Source organism: Ochotona princeps, chromosome 7, assembly GCF_030435755.1.
Source record: "Ochotona princeps isolate mOchPri1 chromosome 7, mOchPri1.hap1, whole genome shotgun sequence".
Taxonomy (NCBI): Eukaryota; Metazoa; Chordata; class Mammalia; order Lagomorpha; family Ochotonidae; genus Ochotona; species Ochotona princeps.
The window spans coordinates 68,443,949-68,457,310 of record NC_080838.1 but is presented as its reverse complement, the minus strand read 5'-3'; the positions used below and the strand labels follow the sequence as shown (position 1 = coordinate 68,457,310).

Genomic DNA, 13,362 nt, shown 5'->3' with positions numbered 1-13,362 from the left:
TCAGCAAAGCCTTCTGAACCTCAGTGTGAGGAATGGCTTATTTGACTGATACCTATTCCTCTCCTATAAACTTCTCTTATAAAGATGCAACAACAAAATGATAGCACCAGAGACAATTAGTGTTGTTCGCAATAAAAATGATTTCTTCCAAGAATAGATTTTCATACCCAACTGAATAGTCAAAGGAAGAGCTTTAATTTGAAGAGACCAGAGTTATGACTTAATTTGGGGCTAACTTATTACCATACTCAGAGAGACCCACAGCTCCTTGTCCTAGTAGGAGGCACAAGGTGCTACAGAGGCAGTCAGGAGTTCTGAGTTGAGGTCTTATAACATAGCCAAGAGATGTTGATTAGATTTTCATATATTCATGATTACCCCCAAAATAGCACCCCAACAATCATATTAATGATAATGTAAGAAATTTGAGTTTATGGTATTGAGGAACTAGTGAGAGCTACCTCAGTGGAGCCTCACCAGCACTGTTATGCTGGGCACCCTGCTGGATTCGGCACATTTACTCCCAAATCCATCCTCTGTGATACCACGTTCAAAGTTTGAAATCAGCATGACTGTTTATACCACAGAAATCATCTAGTTCCACTAATCTTCCCACCCCACTCTACTGAGGGCCAGAATTCCTTGGTAGTATTTGAGGATATTGGACAAATTCTGGATGGTTATAAAATGCTAGAGGTTTTCCTTTTTTTTTCAAACCTTTTAATATGAGGGCTTGCTTAATACTGGATAAAGATCAAACTGAAAGTTATGGGTTGGGAGAATTGTTGAAGCACTTGTTTCAAAGAGTCTTAGAAAATAAGCAATTTTTCAGTAACCCCTATTGAAATATCAAATGATTTGATATTAAATGAGGTTTTCAATAAGTTCATGAGGCAAAATAACACTAAGCTTTTACTGTTTAATTGTTTATTGAAATAATAGAATCATTTTTATAAAGACAGTGGAATAGGAAAGCCATGCTACTGTTTACAGTAAGCCATTTGGGTGGGGGTGGTTTCTGTTCTCACATATAATGCTTGAACCTTCAAGTTATGTAAGCATTTAGGGTAGGATTCCAAAAAATTGAAATAGAAAAGAAGAAGCAAGCTAACAGGAATTACTCACTTGAAATCATTTATCTTCAACTCTTGCAAAAAGCAAAACTAAAAAATCTGATTTCGCATTCTAATGGTGTGTTTGTTTTTTTATGAAATGTTTTAAGTAACTTCCAGAACTGTTTCATTTACATCAAGGGACAAGAATTTACATTGCATTTATGCACTTGGACAATGAAGCAGTATGTCTAAGAAATTTTGGTGTCTTAAAAAGCACAGTTATTGGGGCCTGGCACAGTGGCCTAGCAGCTAAGGTCCTTGTCTTTCACATGCCGGGATCCCATGTGGGCACCAGTTCCTATCCATCTCCCTGCTTGTAGCCTGGGAAAGCAGTCAAGGACATCCTAAAGCCTTGGGACCCTGCACTTTCATGGGAGACCCGGAAAAAACTCCTGGCTCCTGGCTTCGGGTCAGCTCAGCTGTGGTGCTTGGAGCCACCTGGGGAGTGGGTCAGCAGAAGGAAGATCTTCCTCTCTGTCTATCTGACTCTCCAATAAAAATAAATAAATCTTACAAAGAATTTTTAAAAAACTAAAAAAGTTTAAAAACTGCAAGTGTTAAACACCCTTGAATTTCCGGTTCTTTGGCTTGACAAAATGGAAAGGCGGATTTTAGAATTTTATCATATCCAAAATGGACATTCTTATATGTCTATTTGTAAAAATTTTAATTACTAAAATGCCATATCTATTTTAATCTCTTTTTTAATAAGTATAATGGCAAAAAGTAAACAAAACATAAGAAATGCAAAAGAAGGAAAAATTTTAATTTGAAAAGATGAAGGTACATATTTGAATCATAGAATGCATATCATTCAAGCAGTTTTTTAAGATCTAGTATAAACTTCATGCATACACAACTACTATAGCAATCCTAACTCTGTGAGGGCCACAGTGAAGAGCTGAAGGCAGCCCAGAGAGACAGAATAATCAGATCTATTACTCACTGAAAAGCAGTGGGAATAAACAGTGGCCAAGAATCCATGGCAGGCCGTCTTCTAAGGCCCAGGAAGACTGCACAGGGAGGAGGCCATCTCATTCGCGCATGACTCATGTTCAGCCACAGCAGAAGGCGCCCACACACCAGCCACCACTTGTTGAGTTTAAGTGGCACAGAACATTCTGTTCTAGGAGAAATAAGGACATAACCTGGGTGGTTCTATGCACGCTATCTCCTTAGTTCAGGATATCCCATTCTTTGTACCTGATGGGGATTGCAAGAGGAAGGAGAAAGTGCAGGGTCTGTCAAGTCTATGGGAGGGATATGTTCCCCTACAAGCAACTTTCCCAATTCAACCTCTTGTTTCCCTAATTCTGAATTTTTATAATAAGGGATGGAGGGAATATACATTTGCTCTTTGTGGCATATTGATTATTCTTAAAATCTTTAAATGGAACTGAAATATATTCAATTCCTTTGTGTTCCTTCTTTCATTCTCTCTTAAACTGTGTAGAGTATTGTTCATTTGGACACTGAAGATACAGTTATACTTACTGCTCAGCTTAGGTTAGGAGTTTTTTTTTTTTCTCTGAAACAGGAAGCCTGAGCTGTTTTTCTATTTCAGAAGTATTCAGTGTATGGTCAGTACACTGGTGCTTGGCTATAACTATGTTTTATCTTGTGAGTACTATATAAAATGGGTCAACAGCAAGATAGAAAGCTTGCACCAAATTATGGACTGTCTTATAAAAGTTTTTGGAAAGTGTGTTTCATCAAAAAACTATACGTTGATTTCATTTTTTTTTTACAAAATAGATTTACCTCTTGATTACACTTGCACATAAACATTTTGAAATATCCTCATACAAGTCAACATACTTCTCCCTTCATTGAGAAAGTTATGCCATAAAAAATAAAGTTAACTGAATGAAATGATGTGTTTAGGGGAATAGTTGAATTACATTGTGGCACTAACTTTTCTATTTTTTTATATACTAATGATAATGCGCAGTTAGACCAACTGCTTTGGTAGCACTGCTCCATATGACATAATTTCTAAATCTATTGTGGTCATTCTTGTCTATATTAGCCTCTGCAATATAGCAAACTTGCAAATACAGGTAATAAGTGATTTTATTTAACCTACATTTTTCATTAAGTCAAGAAGGATTCAATGGAAAATTCTGCCAACTTGATGCAATTAAGATATCTGCCAATTTCTGAATATAAACAATTGTCACTGCATTATTTATAACAGAACATTGTAAATAATGCAGAAATGAATAATTACTAGTTCATATAATGAATTATTTCAGGGTTTCAGATAACTAATGAAATAGGAAAATGCAGTTTATGAGAATGTGATGATTCATTGTGCCACAAAATAAAATAAGGCATCATATTTTTACCTAATATGGAAATATTTTTAAATCCTCAAAAGAAATATACTACTAACACATATTTTCTTTGGAGAGTAAAAAAGCAACTTTTTAAAATGTATACTTTATACTTTTGGATATTATCCAAATTTTCTGCAGTGAACATATGACTTGTCATTATCAGAAAAAAAACTAAAATTGCCACTCTGTGCTTTTCCATTTTGTAATTTTCCTGGTAGAAAAATATTAATCTATTATATCCTTCTATTTTGAAGGCCTATCTCCATTGTAGGTCTGAAGTTCTCTACTATAGTAAATCAAAAGCAGATTGAGATCCTTGCATTAGCATGGGAATTGGTTTCAGTCAGTATCCAGGAATGTTTCTATCTTTCTACAAATTTTCTACAAAGTATCATCTTCTCTGAATTATTCCTCAGGTGGTTGCAGCAGTCAGGGCTGGGCCAGGTCAAAGCCAGGAGTCAAGAACTGTGTTTCTCAAATGACATCAGGAACTCAAGCACTTGGCACATGAGAGGAAGCTGGACCAGAAGTGATGCAACCAGAACCCTGAACCAGCACTCCATTATGCCGTGTGGCAATGAAAGTGACAACCCCAACATTTTCATCTTTAAACAAATCCTGCAACTGTATCTAATGTGGGTTTCTCTTTCTGTTGGATGACAAGGAGGAACAGGATTTTCCACCTGTCCTTGGAGCAATACATAGGTTCTATGTTATAATTGAAAAACAGCATGAAATTCTTTATCGGTGATAACCAAACATAACCATATACATCATGTGTCTAAGGAACCTACTATGGGATATTTACTTTGACACTGACCATTTGTTTATAGCATTTAAAATTTTACACACACACAGACACACACACACACAAATCATACATTTAAATGGGTTTTAAAAGTGTTTGCATTTATATATATTCTGTTTCTCAAGAACTTTTTGAAATACAAGCATGTGTCCCAAGGTGACATTTAAGCCATCTAGAATGATTAAATGGATAGTTCATATGCTATAAGAAGGTCCTCTGACAACACAAAAGGTAGACTTTTCTTGAAAGGGATGTAGCTTGTGAAACTGAGAAAATTCAGTCAGAGGCCATTTTGATAAAGATGCCAACAAATGTTCTTCTCCCTATAACAGTCTAGATTCCGCCTCCTGAATCTGAGCAGACTGCCACGGCCTGAGCAATCGCATATGACAGAAGTGGTGTGCTTGATTCTTGCTTCCAGCCCGAAGGGAGAGGCGCTTCTGCTTGTCTCTTGGATCTGTCCAGGTCACAGTCCTGGCTGAGCTTCCAGCCAGTGGCAGGCATCAGATGCTGCCACAAGAATGAATGTTTTGGACTCTCAATCTTGTCTCATCTGAAGATTGACCCCAGCGTCTGACACCATCTGACTCCAGTTACTTGAAAGACCACAAAACAGATCCATCCAGCTGAGCTCTGCCAACACACAGGAACATGAAGCATACTACTTACAAATTGTTGTGTAACTGCACTGTTTTAGGATGGTTTAATAAACATTCACTTAAAAACTGGAATACTTGGTATTATTTTCTGACTTTTTGTACTTATAAACAAAATTTGAAAATAGGAAATAGATAATTCTATAATCTGATTTTTTTTTTTGAGAGAGGCAGAAAAACAAAGAAGTAGGGCGTGAAAGAGGCAGACAGAGCACTCAACACATACTGATTCTTTCAAATAAATGCTCTGGGTGGAAGCCAGGACTGAATCCAAGTTTTTCCCATGGTGGCAGCCAGTCAATTATTTGAGCCATCACCATGAACTTCTGGGGTCTTCATTAGTCTTCATTTCTAACCTAATTGAATGCAACACTCGGGTTTGGGCCATCCGTGTTTTAATCATTATGCCATATGCCCACCTTGTAGATCTGTCTTTTAAACTGAAATGAAGCAACAGAGAGGACAGCTTACTGTACCTTCCACCTTTCAGAGTCACAAAAATATGAATCAAAGAAACCCAGGTGGATAAGAAAGCTGGAGATATCACTCCACATATAGGGTTCATGAGGTCATGTGTATGTGTCACTGTACTGTGTACTGCAAAACTTGGAGAATAGGAATTACGAGTGTCCTCATCACCACTGCCCTTCAGGCTCCTTTGCTTCCTTTTCTTTGCCTCCCATTTCTAACTTACCTTCACTCCATTTCACCTCAGCATGGGCCTGGCAACATGCCGACCAGTTGTCAGCATTCTTCACAGTACATGAAGTACAAGATGCTGCAGCACCATTAGCCATATACAGCCCTATTATACACAAGGGAAGAGTTTGTTGGAGTGTCATTCAAAGTGTCTCATTGCTTTGTTTTATTCCAGGTGTCCCCAAGTTGATTACATCTGATATGATTAAAGAAGGTGCTGCTGTAATTGATGTGGGTATCAACCATGTCCATGACCCAGTGACAAGGAAGACAAAGTTAGTTGGAGATGTGGACTTCGAAGGTAATTTCCTTTGCTAAGTGAATGAAGGAGGAAAGGCTCTGCCTTACATGTTTTGGTAGTGGAAAAGTAATCTTTCTATTTGATGGGGTTATTATTAATTATCATTTCTTAGGTCATACTTAACATATTCTCTCACTTTTCCTCCTTCTCTTTCCCCTTGCCTTTATTCCTCTTTTTCCTCTAATTATATTACCAATGTTTGGCTTCAAGATTGAATTTGTTACTGCATTTTTATGGAATTCTTTATGTGGTCTTATGTGACCCAAGTATTTTGGTTACTCAGCCATTCATTGTTGGAGTCAGAAGGCATCTCTGGGTATGTTGCTACCTCTAATTATATTTCATATCTAGACAACTATATCAAAAATTAAAGCTGACATTTTTCACTTGTGTTTAAAAGCGGATGAGGAAGAGGAGAGAAGCTAAAATTTCTATGGCCAATAAAAGCCGTAAAGTCGTCAACAGACATCGGTGAGGGAAAAAAATAATTCTAACCTAATGACTTCTCTGCAGGTAATAAAATTCAGATTCAAGACAAGAGTGCTTCTAGATGTCTGACACCTAACCCGATTTTATTTCTGCTCTTTTATCAGTTGCTTCCCTGCCCTTAGCCTTCAGTGTAGCCTAGGAGTGTCTCATGCCTTTGAAGGCATGAATACAATAAAGCCAGTGGAGATGCTGTCAGATTCGAACTATTTTTTTAGTGAATTTATTTGTTTGAAAGAGTTACAGAGATAGAAGGAGAGATACAGAAAGAAAGAGCAATCATCCAACTATTAATTCACTTCCCAAAGAACCCTAAAGGCCAGTGCTGGACCAGAATGAAATCAGGAACCTCGAACACCCTCCAGATTTTCCATGTGGGTGGCAGGGGCCCATGTGTTTGGGCCATCCTCTGGAGCTTTCCAAGAAGCATTTGCAGGAACCTTAAAAAAAAGAAGAAAGAAGAAGAGGAAAGAAGCAGCAGCAGCCGCAGCTGGGTCTCTAAGTGATACCTGTGCGGGATGCCTACCGGTGTCATAGGCAGTGGTTTATCCCAGTGTGCCATTATGCCTGCCCAGGATTAGAAATATTTTATATGTTTGACTGATATTTCTAACCAAAATCAAAATAAAAGGAAAAGAGCAAAGCCACATGAAGAGCTTCACTATTGTGTAATCTTATAAAGGAATAGATAGTATAATTTCTAAAATAACTCAGATTTTAAATTTTCATTTGAGACCTGGTTATCATTGAATAGTTTCCTTAAATCCTGGCATGGTGTTTAATGCAAATGAAAAATGCAGATAGCCTGAAATGTGTCATGGTGTATCTGGCACAATACAAGTAAGGCATACAGACACATCCACCTAGGTAACCGTTTGATCTGTGCGTGAAGTGGAGAGTAAGCGTGCTGGACAATGGGCCCTCATTAGGGTAGACTGCCGATTTCCCAGACTCTTTCGCCTACAGGACCCTGATAGGAATGGCACTCTCATGTAGCAGGGAGGGCTGTCCACGTGACCGTGTGTGTTTCCGAGTGTGTGTGTGTGTGTTTATGTGTGTAATATGCACTTGTTGAAATTCTTAGGAAGTGACATTTATCTTGCCTTCATGTCTCATCATTCTCCAGGAGATAGCACTGATTTATTTAAAATTTTCAACAGGATACGTTTCTTTTTTTTTTTTTTTTCTGAAGAACCAGCCTTATCTGTTAGTTTCTGCACTGTCATTCTGTTTCCTGATAATATTCTAGTTACTGTGTATTTGTTGCAAAATCTCCACACACGTATGATACACTCAGATGGTATTTGCAGTATAAGATAACCAGCTTGCAGCAAGAAAAGCCAGGATGTTTGCAGTTTACAACCTTGACTTTGGGGAATGAGCTTACCCAGACTTTTCTCTCACAGGCTATGGCATGGGTTTCGGTTCGTTTTTCATGCTTTCTTATTTTTAATTGGGAATCTTTTGCTCCTAAGGGTATTCCTTTTTAAGAAATATGAGTTTTCTGAAAGGCAGGAAGAGAAAGGAAGAGAGTGAGTGAGTGAGAGAGAGACAGAGAGACAGAAATGTCCACCTGCTGGTTCACTCTCAGAATGACCACAATGACCGAGGCTGGATCAGGCTGACTCTAGGAGCCTCAAGCTCCATGATGATTTCCCACATGAATAGCTGGGACCCAGGAATTTGAACCGTTTTAAACTGTCTTCCAAGGCACATCAGCAGAGAACTGGGATCGAACCAGGATTCCCATTGTCTGTGGCAGCTTAGCTGCCTGTTTCATTACAGTAACCCCCTTGAAGGAATTCTGAAAACATTGGAAAGCAGCCGTTTTTGACATCTGTGTGTGCTTAATAAAACATGCAAACATGTGTTTTAACTGTAGATGGCTATTTGGTAACACTGATTAAATCACCTTGTGAATCTTATTTATAAGTATGCATGAAATCTAAGAGGAATGGCAGGAAAAAAACAAGTAAATTTAACACAAACAAGAAAGAACATTGATACTGGGAGACTGAGTTATTACAGGAGACCTAGAACCATAGCAGGCTACCTTTGTAGTCTCCCTGACAATCTGTGTTATCAGTTGCACAGCAGTGACTGAAGCAGCTCCCCCTCACCCACAGTTGCCCTTTTCATGGTCTGAGTTACCTGTGTTCAACCACAGTGCTGTATCATCTCACATCCCCCCAAAGCTCAGCTAAATGCCGTACAGTATGGTATCTTGAAACATGTCCCCCATGAATAAGTAGACAACTGTGTAACAGTGTCTTTTCTTTCTAAACTTTGGCAAATCCAGAAATTCAGCAGAGTGCTGCTAAATGATCATGTGAAAACACAGAATCCAGGCTAATGTGCAGGTTAAGCTGCTGCCTGTGACACCAGAATTGCAATTCCATATGAGCAGTGGTCTGATTCCTGGCTGCTCTGTCTTTGATCCAGCTCCTTACTTATGTGCCTGGGAGAGGAACAGAAGATGACTCAAGTAATTCAGCCCTTGTCCTCGCGTGAGGCACCAAGGTGAAGTTCCTGGCTCCTGACTTTGGCCTGGCCCAGTGCTTGCTCTCGTGACCATCTGGGGAGTGAAGCAGCAGATAGAAGATCTCTCTCCCTGTCTTTTTCTCTATATATAACTCTGCCTTTCAAACAAACAAATACATATTTTTTAAAAAATCACAGAAACTGAGGCCAACATTGTGGCGCAGTGGGTTAAGTCACTGCCTAAAAAGCTGGCATCACATGTTGATGCCCATTTGAATCCTGGCTGCTCTACTTCCATTCCAGATCCCCACTGATCTGCCTGGAAAAGCAGCAGAAGATGGCCCAAGTCCTTGGGCCCTTGCCACTCACATGGTAGGTCTGGTTGGAGCTCCTGGCTCCTGGGTTGAGCTTGGCAAGTCCAGGCCCATTAAGGTCATTCAGGCAGTAATCCAACAGATGGAAGGTTTGTCTCTGGTCTCTGTCTCTCTTTCGCTCCCCATACCTCCCACTCTAAGTTTGCCCTTTAAAGAAATAAATAACCCTTCTAAAAAACACATGAGCCTTTGGAAAGAAGGTCAAGATATTCTTATCATAAAATATGCCCATTGATTGCAAGTATTTCTCTTGCTACCCTGTTGTTTCATGGAACCTACACATTGGGGAAGACCTGGATTTGGTGAGGACAGCCCTAGCCAGAGAGTCATGCTTTGGAGCAAGCAGGAGATGGGTTGTGGCATGTTGCTCTGCAGGTTGTTCATCCAGACTTCACCCGAGGTGAGGGATGTTCCCCCAACCGAGAGGGAGGAACTTTAACTCAGGCCATGCCACAGAACTCACAGGGAGTATTGGCTGCAAGTTGCCACAGGGAAAGTGTGGTTGCTTTGTGAGTATCGGTGGAAGATTTCGCTATAACTCCAGCTTCCAAGATAAACACAGTGGATGCAAGTAAAATTAACTGTCAAAGTAAATTGTCCTTGCTGAAATCTCTGGCTCGTTAATAAAGGAAGCTGGGCAAGCCATTTAGGATTACATTGATGGGAATGACTTACTGTATAGGAGCAAAGTGGTTATGATGAAAAGAGGAAGTGGCCCTGGCGGTAAACGGCTCTGGATGGGGAGCTCTCGGGGATATTTCACATAGAGAGGATTAAGTGTTAGGAGCTGATACAAACTTAGAAATTCCGAAAACTGAACATTTGCGAAATAGGAAAGTTAACCATAAATTCTATGACTAGACAAGGGAAGCATTCTTTAAAAAAAAAGATTTATTTATTTTTATTGCAAAGTCAGATATGCAAAGGGGAGGAGAGACAAATTCACTCTGCAAGTGGCCACAATGGCCAGAGCTGCTCCAATCCAAAGCCAGGAACCAAATGTTTCTTCTGGGTCTCCCATGGGGGTCCAGGATCCAAAAGTTTTAGGTCATTCCCCATAGCTTTCCCAGACCCGAACAGGGAGCTCTATGGGAAGCAGGGCTGCTAGGATTAGAACTGGTGCCCATATGGGATCCTGGCACATTCAAGGCGACGACTTTAGGCCACCACCCCCCTGACCCCATGGAAAGCAATCTTGATGAAATTTATACCAAATAATAAAACACTTTATTTTTCAATGTCAGATTCTAATGGTTTAAATTTTTATATCAATAGAAGGAAAACAGATACAAGTTTTACTTCATTGGTACAGGCCCAGGAAGGCCGTCACACTTTCCTTGCTCCCCGTTTCCCTTGCAAAGGTTACTGAATACATATGAGCTTACAATGTTCAGTTCCCTACATTGTTAACTACAGTAAGTGAGTTTTGCCTTGCCTTGCCAAAGTGCTTTGAAGGTCACAGACCAAATATAATTCCTTGCATTGATTCTTATTTTTTAAAGATTTATTTATTTGCTTTAAAGGCAAAATTGTAGAAACAGAGACAGAGACCATTAGGTCTGTCTTCTGTTGTTTCACGCCCCACATGCCCACAGAGCTGACCAGGTAAAGGGGAGGCCGGAACTCCATTAGGGCTCCCATTGTTATCTGTTGTTTGATTGGAAGGTAAACCAGGGAATGAAAAGTTTCTCTCTCTGCCAGTGTCACTTTACCAAACAAATAAATACCTGACTTTGTGGTGAACTGAGTTAACCCACTGCTGGTAACACAGGTATCCCATATCAGTACTGGTTCAAATTTCATGTGCTCTGCTTCCAGTACAACTTCCTGCTAATTCATCTGGTCTTCCTGGCTTCAGTCCGGTTCAGCAGTGGCTTTTTGTGGTATTTTTGGAGTGAACCAACTGATGCAAACTCTCTCTCTCTTCCCTTCTCTCCCCTCTCTCTCTGTCTCTTCCTCCCTCACCTCTCTCTCCCCTTCTCTCTTCTCTCTCCTCCCCCATCTATCTCCATAATAAATAAATAATTCTTTTGTAGAAGATAAAATAAAGCTCCTACAATGACATAGTGCTTTAGGTACTTTATGGAATAAATAGGATCTTAAAGTTCTTACTAAATTGAAGTGCTCTTTTGTTTTGTATTGACCTTAATTTATAAAACTGAATATCATTTCTCTGAAAAAAAGTTATCATTCCTGTTCAATACCTAAACATAATGCCCACTTATGTGCTTAAGACAACAAAGACAGACAGTATTTTTTAAATCATCTTTGCTAAAATTATTTGTGTGTCTAATTATTTTCCAGAATTAATATATAATGAATAATTGATTTGAAAAACATTGGATTTTTCTACATAGTTATTTAACAATGGGCATTCCGATTTTCATGTGCAATATTTTTTTTTATTATATAGTCCGACATACAGAGAGGAGGAGAGGCAGAGAGGAAGATCCGTCTGCAATGACCAGAGTTGTGCCTATTCGAAGCCAGGAGCCAGGAACTTTTTCCAGGTCTCCCACACGGGTGTAGGACCCCAAGGTTTTAAGCCATCCTCCACTGCTTTCCCAGGGCACAATCAGGGAGCTGGATGGGAAGCAGGGCTGTCAGATTATAACTGGTGCCCATATGGGATCCTGGCCTGTGCAAGGCGAGGACTTTAGCTGCTAGGCCATCACGCCGGTCCATACGTACAATTTTTTTTTAACCAGTTTCTACCTCAGGTTTAAAAGAAATGTCATCCACTTCTGACCAAAACAGGCTATGTATTCTCAGTGGACAGAAATAGGGAATTACATGATTGAATGACAAATAACAGACTGGAAAGCAGATGCAGAAGCTCCCTATGACGCTGCTGTTAACACGGCAGGTTAAAAGCAGGTCACCGGATGGGTTTGGTCAACTGAGCCAACCAATTAATGACTTCCCTTGCTGTTAATTCAGTGAACCCAGCTCATTTCAGTGAGCCCTCAGACCTCATTAATACCACACACGTAACCCATGGACATTTCTGTGGTCTCCTGAAGCTTTAATGGCTTTGCTTCTGTTTTATGATGTCTTCTGCAAGGATGGCTTGGGAATGAAAAGAACTGGAGTACCTGCTCTTTCTTGCCCGTCTTTCTCCTCCCTCTTCCAGCTGTGACCACACCTCTCCATCCATTGGTCTGCCCTCAGTCATGGAATAACATGGTGTGGGAAAAACTGGCGGAAAGGAAGCAAAGGGAGAGGAAGGAGAAGTGGTAGCATAGGCATTTTTTCTCATAGTCAATATAGGTGAGATTAAGGTCTGACAGGAAATTTCTTCCTTCTGCTGCTTTCACATTATAAAATAGTGAACAAGAATTACATCCATAAGTTTATTAGGAGAGAAAAGTAATGGGGTGGGCATTATTATACAAGAGGTGAAGTTGCTGTTTGGGAGGCCTGCATTCTGTGTTAGAATGCCTGTTCCACAAGTCCCAGCTTCCGTGACCCAGCCCTTGTGATACAGCTTTCTGATAATGTACCTGGGAGGCAGAGAATGCTAGCCTGACCACTCGGGCACCTGCCACCCAATGAGCCCCTGCTGCTCAGATGGAGCTTCTGATCCTGGCTTCGGCCTTATCCATCCAACCTTGACTAACACTAGGGGCATTTGGAAACTGAACGGGGAGATGGAAGAGTCTCTCTCAGATCCATCCCCCGGCCCCCAACTCCTGGTCTTTCGCTCTCTGTTACTTTCTTTTCAAATAAATAAATAAATAAATAAACTTTGAAGCAATAAAGAGGAGGTTCATCAATAAAGGGCAGGTGTTAATGGGACAGGTGATTTAAATCATCACTTGGGTATATTTGTATCCTCCAGCACAATGTTGGTTTGAACCCATCATTCAACATGACAAACCATCTTCCTACTAATGTTTCTGGCAGGCAGCAGATCATAGGCCAAGTACATGGGTCCTTGACACCCTCAAGGGAGATCTGAATTGTGTTTCTGAGCTCCTGACTTCAAGCTGGCCCAACCTAGGCTGTTGCAGGCCTTTGGGAAATTCACCAGCAGATTGAATACCTCTGCCTTTCAAATTCATTATTTTTTAAAGAGAAATAATAATGAACAAATATGCACA

The 13,362-nt window shown here is 40.1% G+C and overlaps 1 protein-coding gene across 1 annotated transcript in view; it reads left to right on the top strand.

The window, feature by feature from the left end:
• Positions 1–5,981, top strand: part of MTHFD2L (methylenetetrahydrofolate dehydrogenase (NADP+ dependent) 2 like) — a 67,036-nt gene extending 61,055 nt beyond the window's left edge. Inside the window, 1 exon segment of the mRNA XM_058666726.1 lies at positions 5,793–5,981. Coding sequence (XP_058522709.1) covers positions 5,793–5,935 — 143 coding nt within the window. The 3' untranslated portion in view covers positions 5,936–5,981.
• The last annotated feature ends 7,381 nt before the right edge of the window (positions 5,982–13,362 follow it).